This window comes from Haliotis asinina, chromosome 13 (genome assembly GCF_037392515.1).
Source record: "Haliotis asinina isolate JCU_RB_2024 chromosome 13, JCU_Hal_asi_v2, whole genome shotgun sequence".
Classification (NCBI taxonomy): domain Eukaryota; kingdom Metazoa; phylum Mollusca; class Gastropoda; order Lepetellida; family Haliotidae; genus Haliotis; species Haliotis asinina.
This window is the reverse complement of record NC_090292.1, coordinates 17,861,613-17,876,318: the sequence shown is the minus strand read 5'-3', so window position 1 is coordinate 17,876,318 and position 14,706 is coordinate 17,861,613. Positions and strand designations below refer to the sequence as shown.

At 40.9% G+C, this 14,706-nt stretch overlaps 1 protein-coding gene across 1 annotated transcript; it reads right to left on the bottom strand.

Annotated features, from left to right (window-relative positions):
- Window positions 1-173: 173 nt before the first annotated feature.
- Window positions 174-13,319, bottom strand: LOC137260029 (acetylcholinesterase-like). Its single transcript, XM_067797712.1, has 4 exons — window positions 13,249-13,319; window positions 8,830-10,302; window positions 7,890-8,053; window positions 174-1,309 (listed from the first exon to the last, which is right to left on the bottom strand). The coding sequence occupies exons 2-4, from the start codon at window positions 10,299-10,301 to the stop codon at window positions 1,269-1,271; spliced, it is 1,677 nt and encodes a 558-aa protein (XP_067653813.1). The 5' UTR covers window position 10,302; window positions 13,249-13,319; the 3' UTR covers window positions 174-1,268.
- Window positions 13,320-14,706: the final 1,387 nt, after the last annotated feature.

Sequence of the window (14,706 nt, the reverse complement as noted above, 5' to 3'; positions counted from 1 at the left end):
TGTTGCAAGTTATGGTACAAGTATTATGGTTGGCGGCGGTAAGAAAATTCATGGTATATAGCACAGGTACATGTGACGACTGTCAGTCAGAAATATCGTCAATAATGAACCGACGATATTTCTGACTCACATTAGTCGCACGTGCCTGTGCCATTATGTACTTTCTTGCCGGTGCCAACCATAAAAGTTGAACCATAAATTACAACATACAGGATGTAAATATCGACTGGAAGTCTAACGTAGCTGAGCACTGAAAACAATGGCGGCTGGAAATTCTACCCATGTTAGCCATAATAACGGCAACGCTATTTTCCAGGGTATTATCACTTGCAAGAGCTCCATACAGGTGAACCACTGGTTATATAATATTATCACACACGTTTTACAGGCCGCCGCCGTATAGGTAAACCATTGGTTATATGACATTTATCACATATGATTTACAGGTCGCCTTCATACATGTGAACCATTGGTTATATAATATTATCACACACGTTTTACAGGCCGCCGCCGTATAGGTAAACCATTGGTTATATGACATTTATCACACATGATTTATAGGCCGTCTCCATATAGATGAACTGGTTATATGACATTTATGACACCCCATGTATCGCGATGTGACCTGGAATCAACTTTAGATAAAAGCATTGTGACCTTGCTGGATAACGTGTACAGTCTGAAGAAGCGCTACAGCTGCGTTCTGAAACCTTGTTAACTCATCTGTCCTCCATCAAGAGACGTTGCCAATAACTACTTGACAACCTTATTCATAGTCCTACGTAATTGGGCGATGGTTTAGTGGTTAAAGCGTTCTCTCGTCATGCCGAAGACCCGGGTTCGATCCTCCACATGGCTATAATGTGTGAAGCCCATTTCTGGTGTCCCCCGTCTCGATATTGCTGGGATATTACCAAAAACGGCATAAAACCCAATTCACTCACTCCTGGAGACATGTCGCAAACTATGTTATTTCGTACAGATGAATTTACCTCTTCACATTTTAAACAGTAAGTATTGGTTTCATGAGAAAATGCAAAGACTGGCTGCCTGCCGCCTGTCACGCGAATCATGGGAGTGAGTGAGTTTAGTTTTATGCCGCACAACATTTCACCTATATGGCGGCGGTCTGTAAATAATCGAGTCTGGACCAGACAGTCCAGTGATCAGGAGCATCGATCTACGCAACTGGGATACAATGACATGTGTCAACCAAGTCAGCGAGCCTGAAATCATGGTGATTCTAACACATTACTCCGGTCTGATTATTATGATGCCGTCCAGTCATACTCCTGCCTTTCCGGTGGGTCTGAAACACAACAATATGATTCATTACTTCCCTGACTGCACTTCACGAACATTCCACAATGCAACAATGGAGACACGAGAGATGTTGTTGTTGTCAGTTATTAATTTGTCAGCTTTAATATAAATGTTAAAATGGAGAATGTTAATATTCATATAGCGCCTGTTCAAACGCTTTGCTCAGAAGCACTCAGGCAAAGTGATAAAACCCCATTTTTTCAGCATTCGCTTGAACTGGTACCCACATTTCCTTGATGATGTTTGCGAGAGTGTTCCACAATGAGGGTTCTGCTTTGGGAAAAGGACATCGATCATTTATAAAACCTCGTCTTTCTTTTTGCGGGTGGTGTCTCCAATATTCGTGACGTCCCAGTAATCTGCATGCTTATAGTCTCTGTTTGGTTTCACTGGCGGTCCACCCCTCGCAGCAATATTAGAGGAGTTCCGGTTCAGTCCCAGAGAGAATTTGCAACCTGTTTTGCATTGTATTCTGTTCATACACACCCTAGGTGGCGCTACCGTATAGAGTTATAGGTTGCACAAGGGCCTTATTCATACAGACGTGTAAATATATCATAGGTTAAACCACCGGCGTCAAAATATTTAGAACATAAAGCCCCAAGTGGTTTTCTCTATCAAGGCCACACCTTGTGTAACCTTTGAGCTGTGTTTGTTCATCATATTTTAAGAACGTTTCACAAAGATATATGATGTCATAAGATTTACTATACTCGTGAACAAAAGTAGGGGATGATAAACTTCAATGTAAACGTATCAACATTGATTGACTCCGATAAATCTCCTACATATTCTTCATCGTATATAAAAACTTTTTTTTAAGAATATATATCACATTTTCCCTGAAAATGACCTTCGTTGACCAGCCTGCACAGTTCCAGTGGCACAGTCGGAGCACAGGCGCCCACCGTGGGTCCGAAGGATCGATAAACTCGAAAAGCCACTGTACATGCCTACAACACACATCAGAAATGTGGACAGAAGCTTTTGATACTCTTGAGACTTCTAAAATACGATATATTTAATGAAGAGTGCGAAATTGTCCTGTTTTCGATCACGTCGCCGTGATTTGGTGATGCACCTTTATAGTTTATATAGTAAGGCGGTTGGATAGTAAACCGGGACTTAGTTTATCGATCTTTCGGACCCGCGGTTGGCGCCTGTGAGTCGGAGATCCTAGTTTAATGATGGTATTTCCTCTGACGCCCTGCTTACCAAGCTCTGCCATAACAGTCATAAGACTGTCTTGTGTCTGTAGTTGGGTTCTAGTCCAGCAGTTCTCGATGTACACATTCTCATTTTGTTTGATGTCATTTTGATCTTCATTACAGGTGATTTGTCCTACAGCTTTGTGACGATTACGCTGGGCATTTTTCCTAAACTCTTCTTTCTTTCAACACTAATAACTTGGATGTTTTTCAGTTAAGGTCGTATTTTATCAGTGAACTGGCTTTATTGATGGTAAAGATATTATCATTTTCTTCATTTTAGACTTCTAGAGGTTTGGGGTTTTTTTTCAAAGCAAGCATACTGTCCAAGTAGTTAGCGGAATCACGAGACATTTCTGTCGTCTGCTATTTGTTTCTCTTCCAGTGACACTGCTTTGTCAGCTAGTGCATTTAGTTTTCTATCTATCGCCTCTTTAACTTTTGAAACTTGAACACTGACAATTGCTTGCACTTTCTCTGCAATCGAACCTTATAGTCTGTACATTCGTGCATTGAGACTTTGTCCCAGTGCATGAATCGCACCTAAATGTCTGATTTCTCTAAATCATACAATAAGGCCTTACCCTGAGACGTTTGATACCGTTGTGAATCAGAAGGGGCATCAGGTAATATTTCATTATCACAATCACTGGGCATGTGCCTTTTCCGTGAAGACTGGTCCGCATCAGAGGTGAGAGAAGCATCATATATATGTGCGTCCTCCATCTTGAATGCGTTCACTCACCGACCAGGGTCAGGCTGTTTTCAGTTCAAGCTCGTAAGAGTCTTTCCTGTCAGTATTCTGCCATCAGGTTAACACATGGGAATCGTGGATAACATAAAAGTCTTTGCAGCTTGTTAATGATGTGTGATAAGAGTTAAAAATGTAAAATTCAAATCACAGAAAATACACTTTCGTAAAACCAGTATCCACATATCAGTATTAACATATCAGTATCCACATGTCAAAATCCACATATCAGTATTAACATATCAGTATCCACATACCCGTATGAACATATCAGTATCAACATATCCGTATTAACATATCAGTAACACCACATCAGTATCCACATATCAGTATCAACACATCAGCATCAACATATCAGTATCCACATACCAGTATCAACATATCAGTATCCACATACCCGTATGAAGATATCAGTATCAACATATCCGTATCAACATATCAGTAACACCACATCAGTATCCACATATCAGTATCAACACATCAGCATCAACATATCAGTATCCACATACCAGTATCAACATATCAGTATCCACATACCCGTATGAAGATATCAGTATCAACATATCAGTATCAGCATATCAGTATCCACATACCAATATCAAGATATCAGTATCCTCATACCAGTATCAACATATCAGTATCAACATACCGGTACATCTATCAACTCATCAGTATCAACATACTACAGCACCACGCCATTTGATCACCATCGTTTGACACAGTCTGCCTGACTACTCCTTCTAGGATTTCTGCTCTCACTGTAGAATGCCAAGATTCTGGTGAGTTAATATTTGATATTTGTGACACATTACCTTAGACTTGTGACTCAAATGCATTGTACTAGAAATCTGCTTGCTCAATATATTATGGAATACTTTAGACTTGTCTGTGTTGTATCTTATTGGTTCAGTAGGGATTTCTTATACCTTTTGTCACGGCCATTTAATAACCGTAACAAATGGAAGAGTTGTATGACTGCCATCAGAACGCAGGCACAAAAAGCGCAAGCAAGTTCTGACTACTTTTCTTGGCCCTTTAATCACAAACATTTCCCCAAAATAACCCCTATCCCCAAACAAAAGCAAACGAAATACTACTACTACTACTACCAATAATAATAAAATAATAACAACATTACCTTTAGAAATCATAGGTAGAATCGTGTTGATGAAGACACATTCGTGATGGACTACACCGTGTCCTGCTGATAACTTGTTGCCCACGTCAAGCACCATGTAGGAGACATCAGTGTTGTCAGAGGATGGCCAGTTCATGGATGCGGCGATCTGTAAATAATCGAGTCTGGACCAGACAGTCCAGTGATCAGGAGCATCGATCTACGCAACTGGGATACAATGACATGTGTCAACCAAGTCAGCGAGCCTGAAATCATGGTGATTCTAACACATTACTCCGGTCTGATTATTATGATGCCGTCCAGTCATACTCCTGCCTTTCCGGTGGGTCTGAAACACAACAATATGATTCATTACTTCCCTGACTGCACTTCACGAACATTCCACAATGCAACAATGGAGACACGAGAGATGTTGTTGTTGTCAGTTATTAATTTGTCAGCTTTAATATAAATGTTAAAATGGAGAATGTTAATATTCATATAGCGCCTGTTCAAACGCTTTGCTCAGAAGCACTCAGGCAAAGTGATAAAACCCCATTTTTTCAGCATTCGCTTGAACTGGTACCCACATTTCCTTGATGATGTTTGCGAGAGTGTTCCACAATGAGGGTTCTGCTTTGGGAAAAGGACATCGATCATTTATAAAACCTCGTCTTTCTTTTTGCGGGTGGTGTCTCCAATATTCGTGACGTCCCAGTAATCTGCATGCTTATAGTCTCTGTTTGGTTTCACTGGCGGTCCACCCCTCGCAGCAATATTAGAGGAGTTCCGGTTCAGTCCCAGAGAGAATTTGCAACCTGTTTTGCATTGTATTCTGTTCATACACACCCTAGGTGGCGCTACCGTATAGAGTTATAGGTTGCACAAGGGCCTTATTCATACAGACGTGTAAATATATCATAGGTTAAACCACCGGCGTCAAAATATTTAGAACATAAAGCCCCAAGTGGTTTTCTCTATCAAGGCCACACCTTGTGTAACCTTTGAGCTGTGTTTGTTCATCATATTTTAAGAACGTTTCACAAAGATATATGATGTCATAAGATTTACTATACTCGTGAACAAAAGTAGGGGATGATAAACTTCAATGTAAACGTATCAACATTGATTGACTCCGATAAATCTCCTACATATTCTTCATCGTATATAAAAACTTTTTTTTAAGAATATATATCACATTTTCCCTGAAAATGACCTTCGTTGACCAGCCTGCACAGTTCCAGTGGCACAGTCGGAGCACAGGCGCCCACCGTGGGTCCGAAGGATCGATAAACTCGAAAAGCCACTGTACATGCCTCCAACACACATCAGAAATGTGGACAGAAGCTTTTGATACTCTTGAGACTTCTAAAATACGATATATTTAATGAAGAGTGCGAAATTGTCCTGTTTTCGATCACGTCGCCGTGATTTGGTGATGCACCTTTATAGTTTATATAGTAAGGCGGTTGGATAGTAAACCGGGACTTAGTTTATCGATCTTTCGGACCCGCGGTTGGCGCCTGTGAGTCGGAGATCCTAGTTTAATGATGGTATTTCCTCTGACGCCCTGCTTACCAAGCTCTGCCATAACAGTCATAAGACTGTCTTGTGTCTGTAGTTGGGTTCTAGTCCAGCAGTTCTCGATGTACACATTCTCATTTTGTTTGATGTCATTTTGATCTTCATTACAGGTGATTTGTCCTACAGCTTTGTGACGATTACGCTGGGCATTTTTCCTAAACTCTTCTTTCTTTCAACACTAATAACTTGGATGTTTTTCAGTTAAGGTCGTATTTTATCAGTGAACTGGCTTTATTGATGGTAAAGATATTATCATTTTCTTCATTTTAGACCTCTAGAGGTTTGGGGTTTTTTTTCAAAGCAAGCATACTGTCCAAGTAGTTAGCGGAATCACGAGACATTTCTGTCGTCTGCTATTTGTTTCTCTTCCAGTGACACTGCTTTGTCAGCTAGTGCATTTAGTTTTCTATCTATCGCCTCTTTAACTTTTGAAACTTGAACACTGACAATTGCTTGCACTTTCTCTGCAATCGAACCTTATAGTCTGTACATTCGTGCATTGAGACTTTGTCCCAGTGCATGAATCGCACCTAAATGTCTGATTTCTCTAAATCATACAATAAGGCCTTACCCTGAGACGTTTGATACCGTTGTGAATCAGAAGGGGCATCAGGTAATATTTCATTATCACAATCACTGGGCATGTGCCTTTTCCGTGAAGACTGGTCCGCATCAGAGGTGAGAGAAGCATCATATATATGTGCGTCCTCCATCTTGAATGCGTTCACTCACCGACCAGGGTCAGGCTGTTTTCAGTTCAAGCTCGTAAGAGTCTTTCCTGTCAGTATTCTGCCATCAGGTTAACACATGGGAATCGTGGATAACATAAAAGTCTTTGCAGCTTGTTAATGATGTGTGATAAGAGTTAAAAATGTAAAATTCAAATCACAGAAAATACACTTTCGTAAAACCAGTATCCACATATCAGTATTAACATATCAGTATCCACATGTCAAAATCCACATATCAGTATTAACATATCAGTATCCACATACCCGTATGAACATATCAGTATCAACATATCCGTATTAACATATCAGTAACACCACATCAGTATCCACATATCAGTATCAACACATCAGCATCAACATATCAGTATCCACATACCAGTATCAACATATCAGTATCCACATACCCGTATGAAGATATCAGTATCAACATATCCGTATCAACATATCAGTAACACCACATCAGTATCCACATATCAGTATCAACACATCAGCATCAACATATCAGTATCCACATACCAGTATCAACATATCAGTATCCACATACCCGTATGAAGATATCAGTATCAACATATCAGTATCAGCATATCAGTATCCACATACCAATATCAAGATATCAGTATCCTCATACCAGTATCAACATATCAGTATCAACATACCGGTACATCTATCAACTCATCAGTATCAACATACTACAGCACCACGCCATTTGATCACCATCGTTTGACACAGTCTGCCTGACTACTCCTTCTAGGATTTCTGCTCTCACTGTAGAATGCCAAGATTCTGGTGAGTTAATATTTGATATTTGTGACCCATTACCTTAGACTTGTGACTCAAATGCATTGTACTAGAAATCTGTATTTTGATTCATTGTAACTTGCTCATTGCTTTCTCAATATATTATGGAATATTTTAGACTTGTCTGTGTTGTATCTTATTGGTTCAGTAGGGATTTCTTATACCTTTTGTCACGGCCATTTAATAACCGTAACAAATGGAAGAGTTGTATGACTGCCATCAGAACCCAGGCAACAAAAAGCGCAAGCAAGCTCTGACTACTTTTCAGGGCCCTTTAATCACAAACATTTCCCCAAAATAACCCCTATCCCCAAACAAAAGCAAACGAAATACTACTACTACTACTACCAATAATAATAAAATAATAACAACATTACCTTTAGAAATCATAGGTAGAATCGTATTGATGAAGACACATTCGTGATGGACTACACCGTGTCCTGCTGATAACTTGTTGCCCATGTCAAGCACCATGTAGGAGAGATCAGTGTTGTCAGAGGATGGCCAGTTCACCTTGACGGGGACAGGAGTGTTCGGGTTGCTGCATAAAGATATGAAAGCTTCAAGAAAACAATACAGATCGATCCGTATGGAAGTGGTAAGCAGTCTACCTTGACCGGACCAGGGTCACTACAAATGGAAATGAAAACGTCCAAGGGAATGGAATGCTTCAACAAGACACAGACTCATGTGTTTGTTTACATGTGAGCAGGGAAGTATCGTTTGAGGCTGCTTTTAACAATATTTCAGCGATATCACGACGGGAGAATGTGTAAACAGACTTACGTCATGTGTTGACTAGAACCAGGTACTTCCACATGTACTCCTAGGCCGAATGTAGAGATAGCATCAAACTCAAGTAATATGGTACACCCATGTTGAACGCAAGTGCTTGTCACCATCCATTAGACAATGTGATCAATACTCAAGCAGTTTGTTTATGAACATGTGGACACTGTAGCTAGTTCCACATCAACAAGAATTTTTGGAGGGCGGGAGGTGTCATACTAATTACTGACTAACACGTTTACTGCTGCTGAGAGATCCTAAAACTAGGGACTTTTCTAGTATTTGGTCTACGACTACATGGCCCCACGGCTGCTTCACCACATAGTGTCATTCAGCAGACAAATAAATACCACCATTGTTTCAGGATGAAAATGTCTCAAGTAGTACAGTCTTTTAAGTGAGCAACGTGAAATGTACAAACACAATCCTTGGTCAACGGTGGGATCATTGGCATGAATATTTAATCGAATCTGTGTCAGAATCATCTCAAGGTCGCTCACTCACTCACTCACTCACTCACTCACTCACCCTGACTTGGCAAAGTTGGTCCAGTACGTCATGATGGTCCTGCTGAGTTCCATCTCCTCCTCTGTACATCCCAGAGACTTTTCCAGGACCAAGCCAAACACAAAGTCAAGCTCGTACCAGTGAGCTGCTCCTATCCACTGTGGATACGGACTAATTGATAGTCGGTGATTAAAGCTGTACACGTAGGTAGGGTTAGCAGGTGAATATAATCTGTCAAACTTAAGATGAGGACATTTTATTCCCGCATCCGATTTCAAGCGAGACATGACATCAAAATAGTGAATATCCTTTAGAGGGGCTTGCTGACTTTCGTAAAATAGTCGAAGAGGCTCCTGGACTTTTTCTCTTGTTGCAAGGTCAACTGAAAGACTGTCATACTCTTGTTGACTTAAAACCAATGTTTCTGGAAATGTAGTTATGTTTCTCATCCGCTTCAACATAACAGCTGAAAACACAGTTGTCTCATCTTTAGTAAAACCATGCAATACACTGGTCTGCTTGATGGAACCAGTGGACAGAAGGGTTTGAGGATCATCGGGGAAGAAGTACCCATCCACAACTGGAATAAATGCAAGTCCCTCATCAAATAAACTGAGTTGAATGTCAGCCATAGTTTCAGCATCCACAGTCTTCACACAGTCATATATGTCTGCATCAGTCGAAGATGAAGGACAATCAAGGAGATGGGCAAATCTCTTCATTTTCTCTTTTGCTGTTTTGGGAACTGTGAATGCCCATTTGCAATTGAAGGTCCCACTCTGCATTATAGCTCTATCAAACAAGTCACGTGACAGTGGTGACACCAGGTGGTCACTCACGCTGACACCACCAGCACTTTCCCCAAATATGGTCACTCGGGTTGGATCTCCACCAAAGTTGGCAATGTTGTCCTTCACCCATTGTAAGGCTAATCTTTGATCCATCAAGCCCATGTTGCCAGGGATTGTGTCTGGTCCAAGGTAGCTGAACCCAAAAGGCCCCAATCTGTAATTCATTGAAACAACGATGACGTCATTCTCTGCTACAAGGTATTTTCCTTCATAAAGTGGCAGCCTTGTGGAGCCGAGGTAAAAAGCTCCACCGTAAATCCAAACCATCACTGCTAGATTGCCACTATTGTCTGATGGTGTCCACACTGTTAGATGAAGACAGTCTTCGCTGTAATCATCAGGCGTCTGTCTTTGGGTCTCAGCAGTTTTATATACATGTTTAGGTTGTATGCAAGATGGTGTGGGATTTTGTGCATCTCTCACTTCCGGTCCCCACGGCCCTGAAGGCTGAGGGTGCTTGAAACGTAAATCACCTACAGGAGGCTTGGCATACGGGATTCCATAAAATACGTCAACAGACGTGTCCAACACTGACAGACGTTGTCCCAGAAGTGGGCCATTTAGAGTTGACACTTTCTGAGTCTTAGCAATATGTAACAGTGACAGCAAGGCCAGAAGCGTCGTTCTCATTCCTGTCCGCATTCTGAAAGTACGATGGACACTGTGTGTAAAATTAGAAATGAAATTTGCCCAAATTTCTTTTTATTTCCAAGACTATCTTTGCAGAATTCTGTTTGGGAATCATGACGCCGTAGACAAGACGCAGCATATGTCATATGTGGGATTTCACTTTCTTAGTAAAGTTGAGTGCAATCCGGGATTCGAACCCGCACCCTCAGAGTCAGGCACCTAATTTCAGCCCGACCTAGCCCGCTCAGCCACTGTGATTTCCACAGAAACGGAAGTCGGAAAACTGGTAGTTTAGACTGCGTACTTTGTGACACCCACTGATAAGCGTAAATTGGCACGGCTCCCACGGCCGGACGGTATTATTACACAATGCCCTTTTCCGAAAGTGGTCAAATTTGGGATTTCACTTTCCTAGTAAAGTACAAATTCTAGTACTTTTGTTGAGTCCCATCCGGGATTCGAACCCCCACTCTCAGACTCAGGCACCTAATTGCAAGCTCACGAAGGCAGCCGCCTAACCGCTCAGCTACCGCAACTTTGACAAAAATTTCACTTTCTTAGTAAAGTACAAATTCTAGACATTAATTGCCTAAAGCAGCATGGCTGGTCTGCATGAACACAAAGAAAACCAATTCTAGTGGCTAAAACCAGCTGATGGTAAGAGCATCCAGTTTTTCTAAGTTTCTGAACATATAATAGTTCCTTATTTATACTCTCATACATTTCGCTGTTGGGCAAGCTCATGATCTACTGGCATTTTCACTCTATCCAAGAAAGGTAATAAGTTTGACCCGATTGCTTATAGGGGATCTCTCTTCTGAATGTAAAGAGCAAAATGTTTTTGTCGGTCCTCAATAAAAGATGGGAGTACTTAATGAACTTCCTGAGATAACTGGATAATGTTGTGGTAGCTTTGAAACTAACAATCCGTCTGTGGACAATATTTCGACACTCTAGACAGTATTTAACACATAAAAATGGGAATAGACACAGCGCATTCATCATACATTTTCACAAGGCATTTGACATAGCGAAGATGTTTATTGCTGCATGATTGTTCTTTTGTAAAATGGGATCCATTGTAATTGTTTCAAGTTGATGTGTATACTAATCTGTATCCTATGAGTATTGTAAGAAATTAACTGACTATAGTGGAAGCTGTCTAAACCGGCATGTATCAGGACTGAAGAAACAATCCAATTTAGACAATGTGCCGGATTGTACGGCTGATGATAAATGTACAAGCCACAGACGGGACTGATATTATATTCCCGTGTTGACACCTTGCCGGATTGATCAGATTCCACTGTATTTTGATAGCACCTGCGGGGTTCGGCAAGGATGTGTCCTTAGTCTCATAGTATTTTCTTTGTATATTTATGAGCCTTGACTGAACTTAGAAAGTAAAGTTGACGACGGTATATATATCTCCGAAAAAGATCTTGAATATTATTTCTCTTTTTGCGGATGATTTGTATTTGATTTCCGGTACAGTTGTTAGATTACAGAGTGACCTTGATACCCTACACTTGTATTGCCATAAATGGGGCATGGATATTAATACTTAATACTTAATTAGAAGAGATATTTTCTCTTGTTATGTAAACAGTGCAAAAGTATTGACGTTGAAATTCATATTGTTATATTTGTAAACACCATGAGGAAAACGTGGGCGTTACGTCACGAACAGTGTCCAGGGATATTATTGTCCTGTCCGCAGCATATGTGTATCATTAGACATTAATATCATAAACAGATTCATCAGGGGCACATCTACCACGTTACACAATGGCCAAGGTAGACGTGATTCTTGACAGAAGGGCAAAGCAAGCACTCAATACTATTTAATGCTATTTAATACGCATATCTATATTTCAGTTTGGCTTTGAAGAATTTTCACCGGTTTGTTTGACACTTGCTGTGTCCAGAACAGCCACACTTCACAAATCCCTGTCCACAACATGCGGATGAAAGGAAATTTCATGAAATGACTGAAGCATATTGATTGTTGTCACACAAAATGACGCGAAGTGACGTCATTTCACGAAGTAACTGAAATTATCAATCAATTCAGAAATGACTAGTTTCACAATCTGACCGTGACACATGAAAGTGAAGAATGGTTTTCACTTTATATTGAGCATGGCTTCTTTCCCTAGAAGAACCACACTTGAGGATTTTGTTTGGTCCCAGGTTTTACTTTCTGTTAGTAGAACCCTTCCCTTGTTTTACTTTTCCTAACTATATTAGCATCAGCACTGAAATTCAGAAGATATGTACGTGTCTGAAAGCAACTGAAAAATATCGCGAGAGATCAATTTCAATGTGCAACAGTTTTCCCCAGCAGGAACAAAACCGCTTCTGTCACCTTCTACCTCAAGGCCACCGAGTCAGTGGATACTTTAGGATTAAATTGTTTATTTAAACTGACTTTACTTAAAGTGTAGTTACTGACTTTAAACTGATTTTACGAACGCTTCAGTTCTTGCTATGATGCATGATAATCTAATCATCAAGCGTTGACGGTTTATATGTAGGGTAAAGCACGACTCCGAGGTTATGGCTGGGATAGACACCCGAGACCGGTGTGTGGTTCGACCTCAACAATGTGGTTCCAAAGTGCGCGAAATTTACGATCACGCACTACTAGTCTATTGATCATAGTTTCTATATATGGTAACATTAGGTAGCCACTGATGTGTTTTAGGGAGTTTGGAAGCGTACAAGTTGATGCCTATTTTGCGTCGTCTTTGAGAACAGTGGCGAAGTCAAGGTAAAGTTACGTCCCTTTGCTTGCCTGTCGCTTGCGCTCGTGGTCTTACTTCTCTCTACCTCTGTCCTACTTCTGTCCACCCAATGGTCGAGGTCCTACTATCCAAACCCTAACACAAGAAGCCTCTATTTCGGACAGCGCTGTGCAATGGAGTACTTGATTTTAGGCTGTTTGTACCACACTCACCTTACACCTGACTATAGAGGAGCCCTGTATGCTACACTACGTCTGTACCTAGTGACTCGCTGTAACAGGGTGGTAGGTCACATGGTTGTAGGTCAGATGACTTGCACAATCCACGCTATCGCTCCGTCCTGAAAGTATGTACACCTGAGTGAGTGAGTGAGTGAGTGAGCGAGCGAGTGGTTTGGAGTGAGTGATTGTCGGGTGAGAGAGGAAATTTTGGGTGAGTGGGTTTTGAGTGAGTCCTGAAAGCATGTACACCTGAGTGAGTGCGTGAGTGAGTGAGTGAGTGAGTGAGTGAATGAATGAGTGACCATTTTGTGAGTGCATTTTAGGTAAGTGACTTTTGGGTGAGAGAGGAAATTTTGGGTGAGTGAGTGGGTTTTGAGAATGTATGTACACCTGGGTGAGTAAGTGAGTTAGAGAATGAGTGAGTGAGTGATTTTTGGGTGAGAGAGGAAATTGTGGGTGAGTGAGTGGGTTTAAAGTGACAACCTGACCTTAAAATCCTCATTCATCATGTCGCCTTGTACGCCAGACAAGTTCATGGAAATCTGTTATTTAACATTCAGTGAAAATACTTTTATAACTGGCCACAGGTTGTTTTGAAACAACACGCAGCTTGACAACAATACACTACGCCGCAAATAACAAGATGTTAAACCTCCACACCTGCCATGTCAAGCTGTGTAACCAGTCCTGCATTCAAGGCAGGAGGAAGTCTGAGAGGTCGAGCGCATACCATTAGAAAATAATTTCGATGATTTATTTGGATCACTTATTGTATCCTGTATTGCAAGTCCTGACTTATTTACCAAACATAAATAAAACATTAACCAGACTAAATAATTGACGTAAATGCCCCTGCAAAACAAATAAACGGACTGTACGGAAACTGCCATAAAGATCCCTGTAAACGTATGCCGCAGATACTGAGCTCTTCATCGTCAGTATTGTTTGTAAACAATCTACACATATAGCTGAGTATATCTCATGATACTGTAAGGATATATTTATCCAATGTCACAATGGAAATAAATTCAATTCCATTTGCATAGTTCCATAACAATGTTTGTATTTCCACAGAATCTGTGAAATCGCGCACTTGTAGATGGATGACAGTCTTTACTTCACAATAGAAGACACTGTTATGACTGGCTCCCCTGATCCTGGTGATATCGGCAAATCAGCCGGTGTGTGACTGATGAACGCCAGTGGATTGGTCATGTGACCTACCTCATGGATGTTTATGGTTTTATGATTTTTTTCAGCAATATTCCAGCGATGTCTTGGCGGGGACACCAGAAATGGCCAAGAGATTAACGAATTGTATCCATGTGGGGGATCGAACCCAGGTCTTCGGCTTGACGAGTAAACGCTTTAACCGCTTGGCTACCTCTCCCCGACTCCCTTTACACTAAAACAATATCGTCATGGGAAGTAAATCTTTTCGGACCTCTC

What these genes read in the sequence shown, in the direction of transcription:
- LOC137260029 (XM_067797712.1), bottom strand. Translation starts at nt 10,301, where the DNA reads ATGCGGACAGGAATGAGAACGACGCTTCTGGCCTTGCTGTCACTGTTA. An exon ending in ACCAACTTTGCCAAGTCAGG is followed by an intron (nt 8,054 to 8,829) that starts GTGAGTGAGTGA and finishes ATCTTTATGCAG; the next exon opens with CAACCCGAACACTCCTGTCC. An exon ending in TCTACCTATGATTTCTAAAG is followed by an intron (nt 1,310 to 7,889) that starts GTAATGTTGTTA and finishes GTTGTGTTTCAG; the next exon opens with ACCCACCGGAAAGGCAGGAG.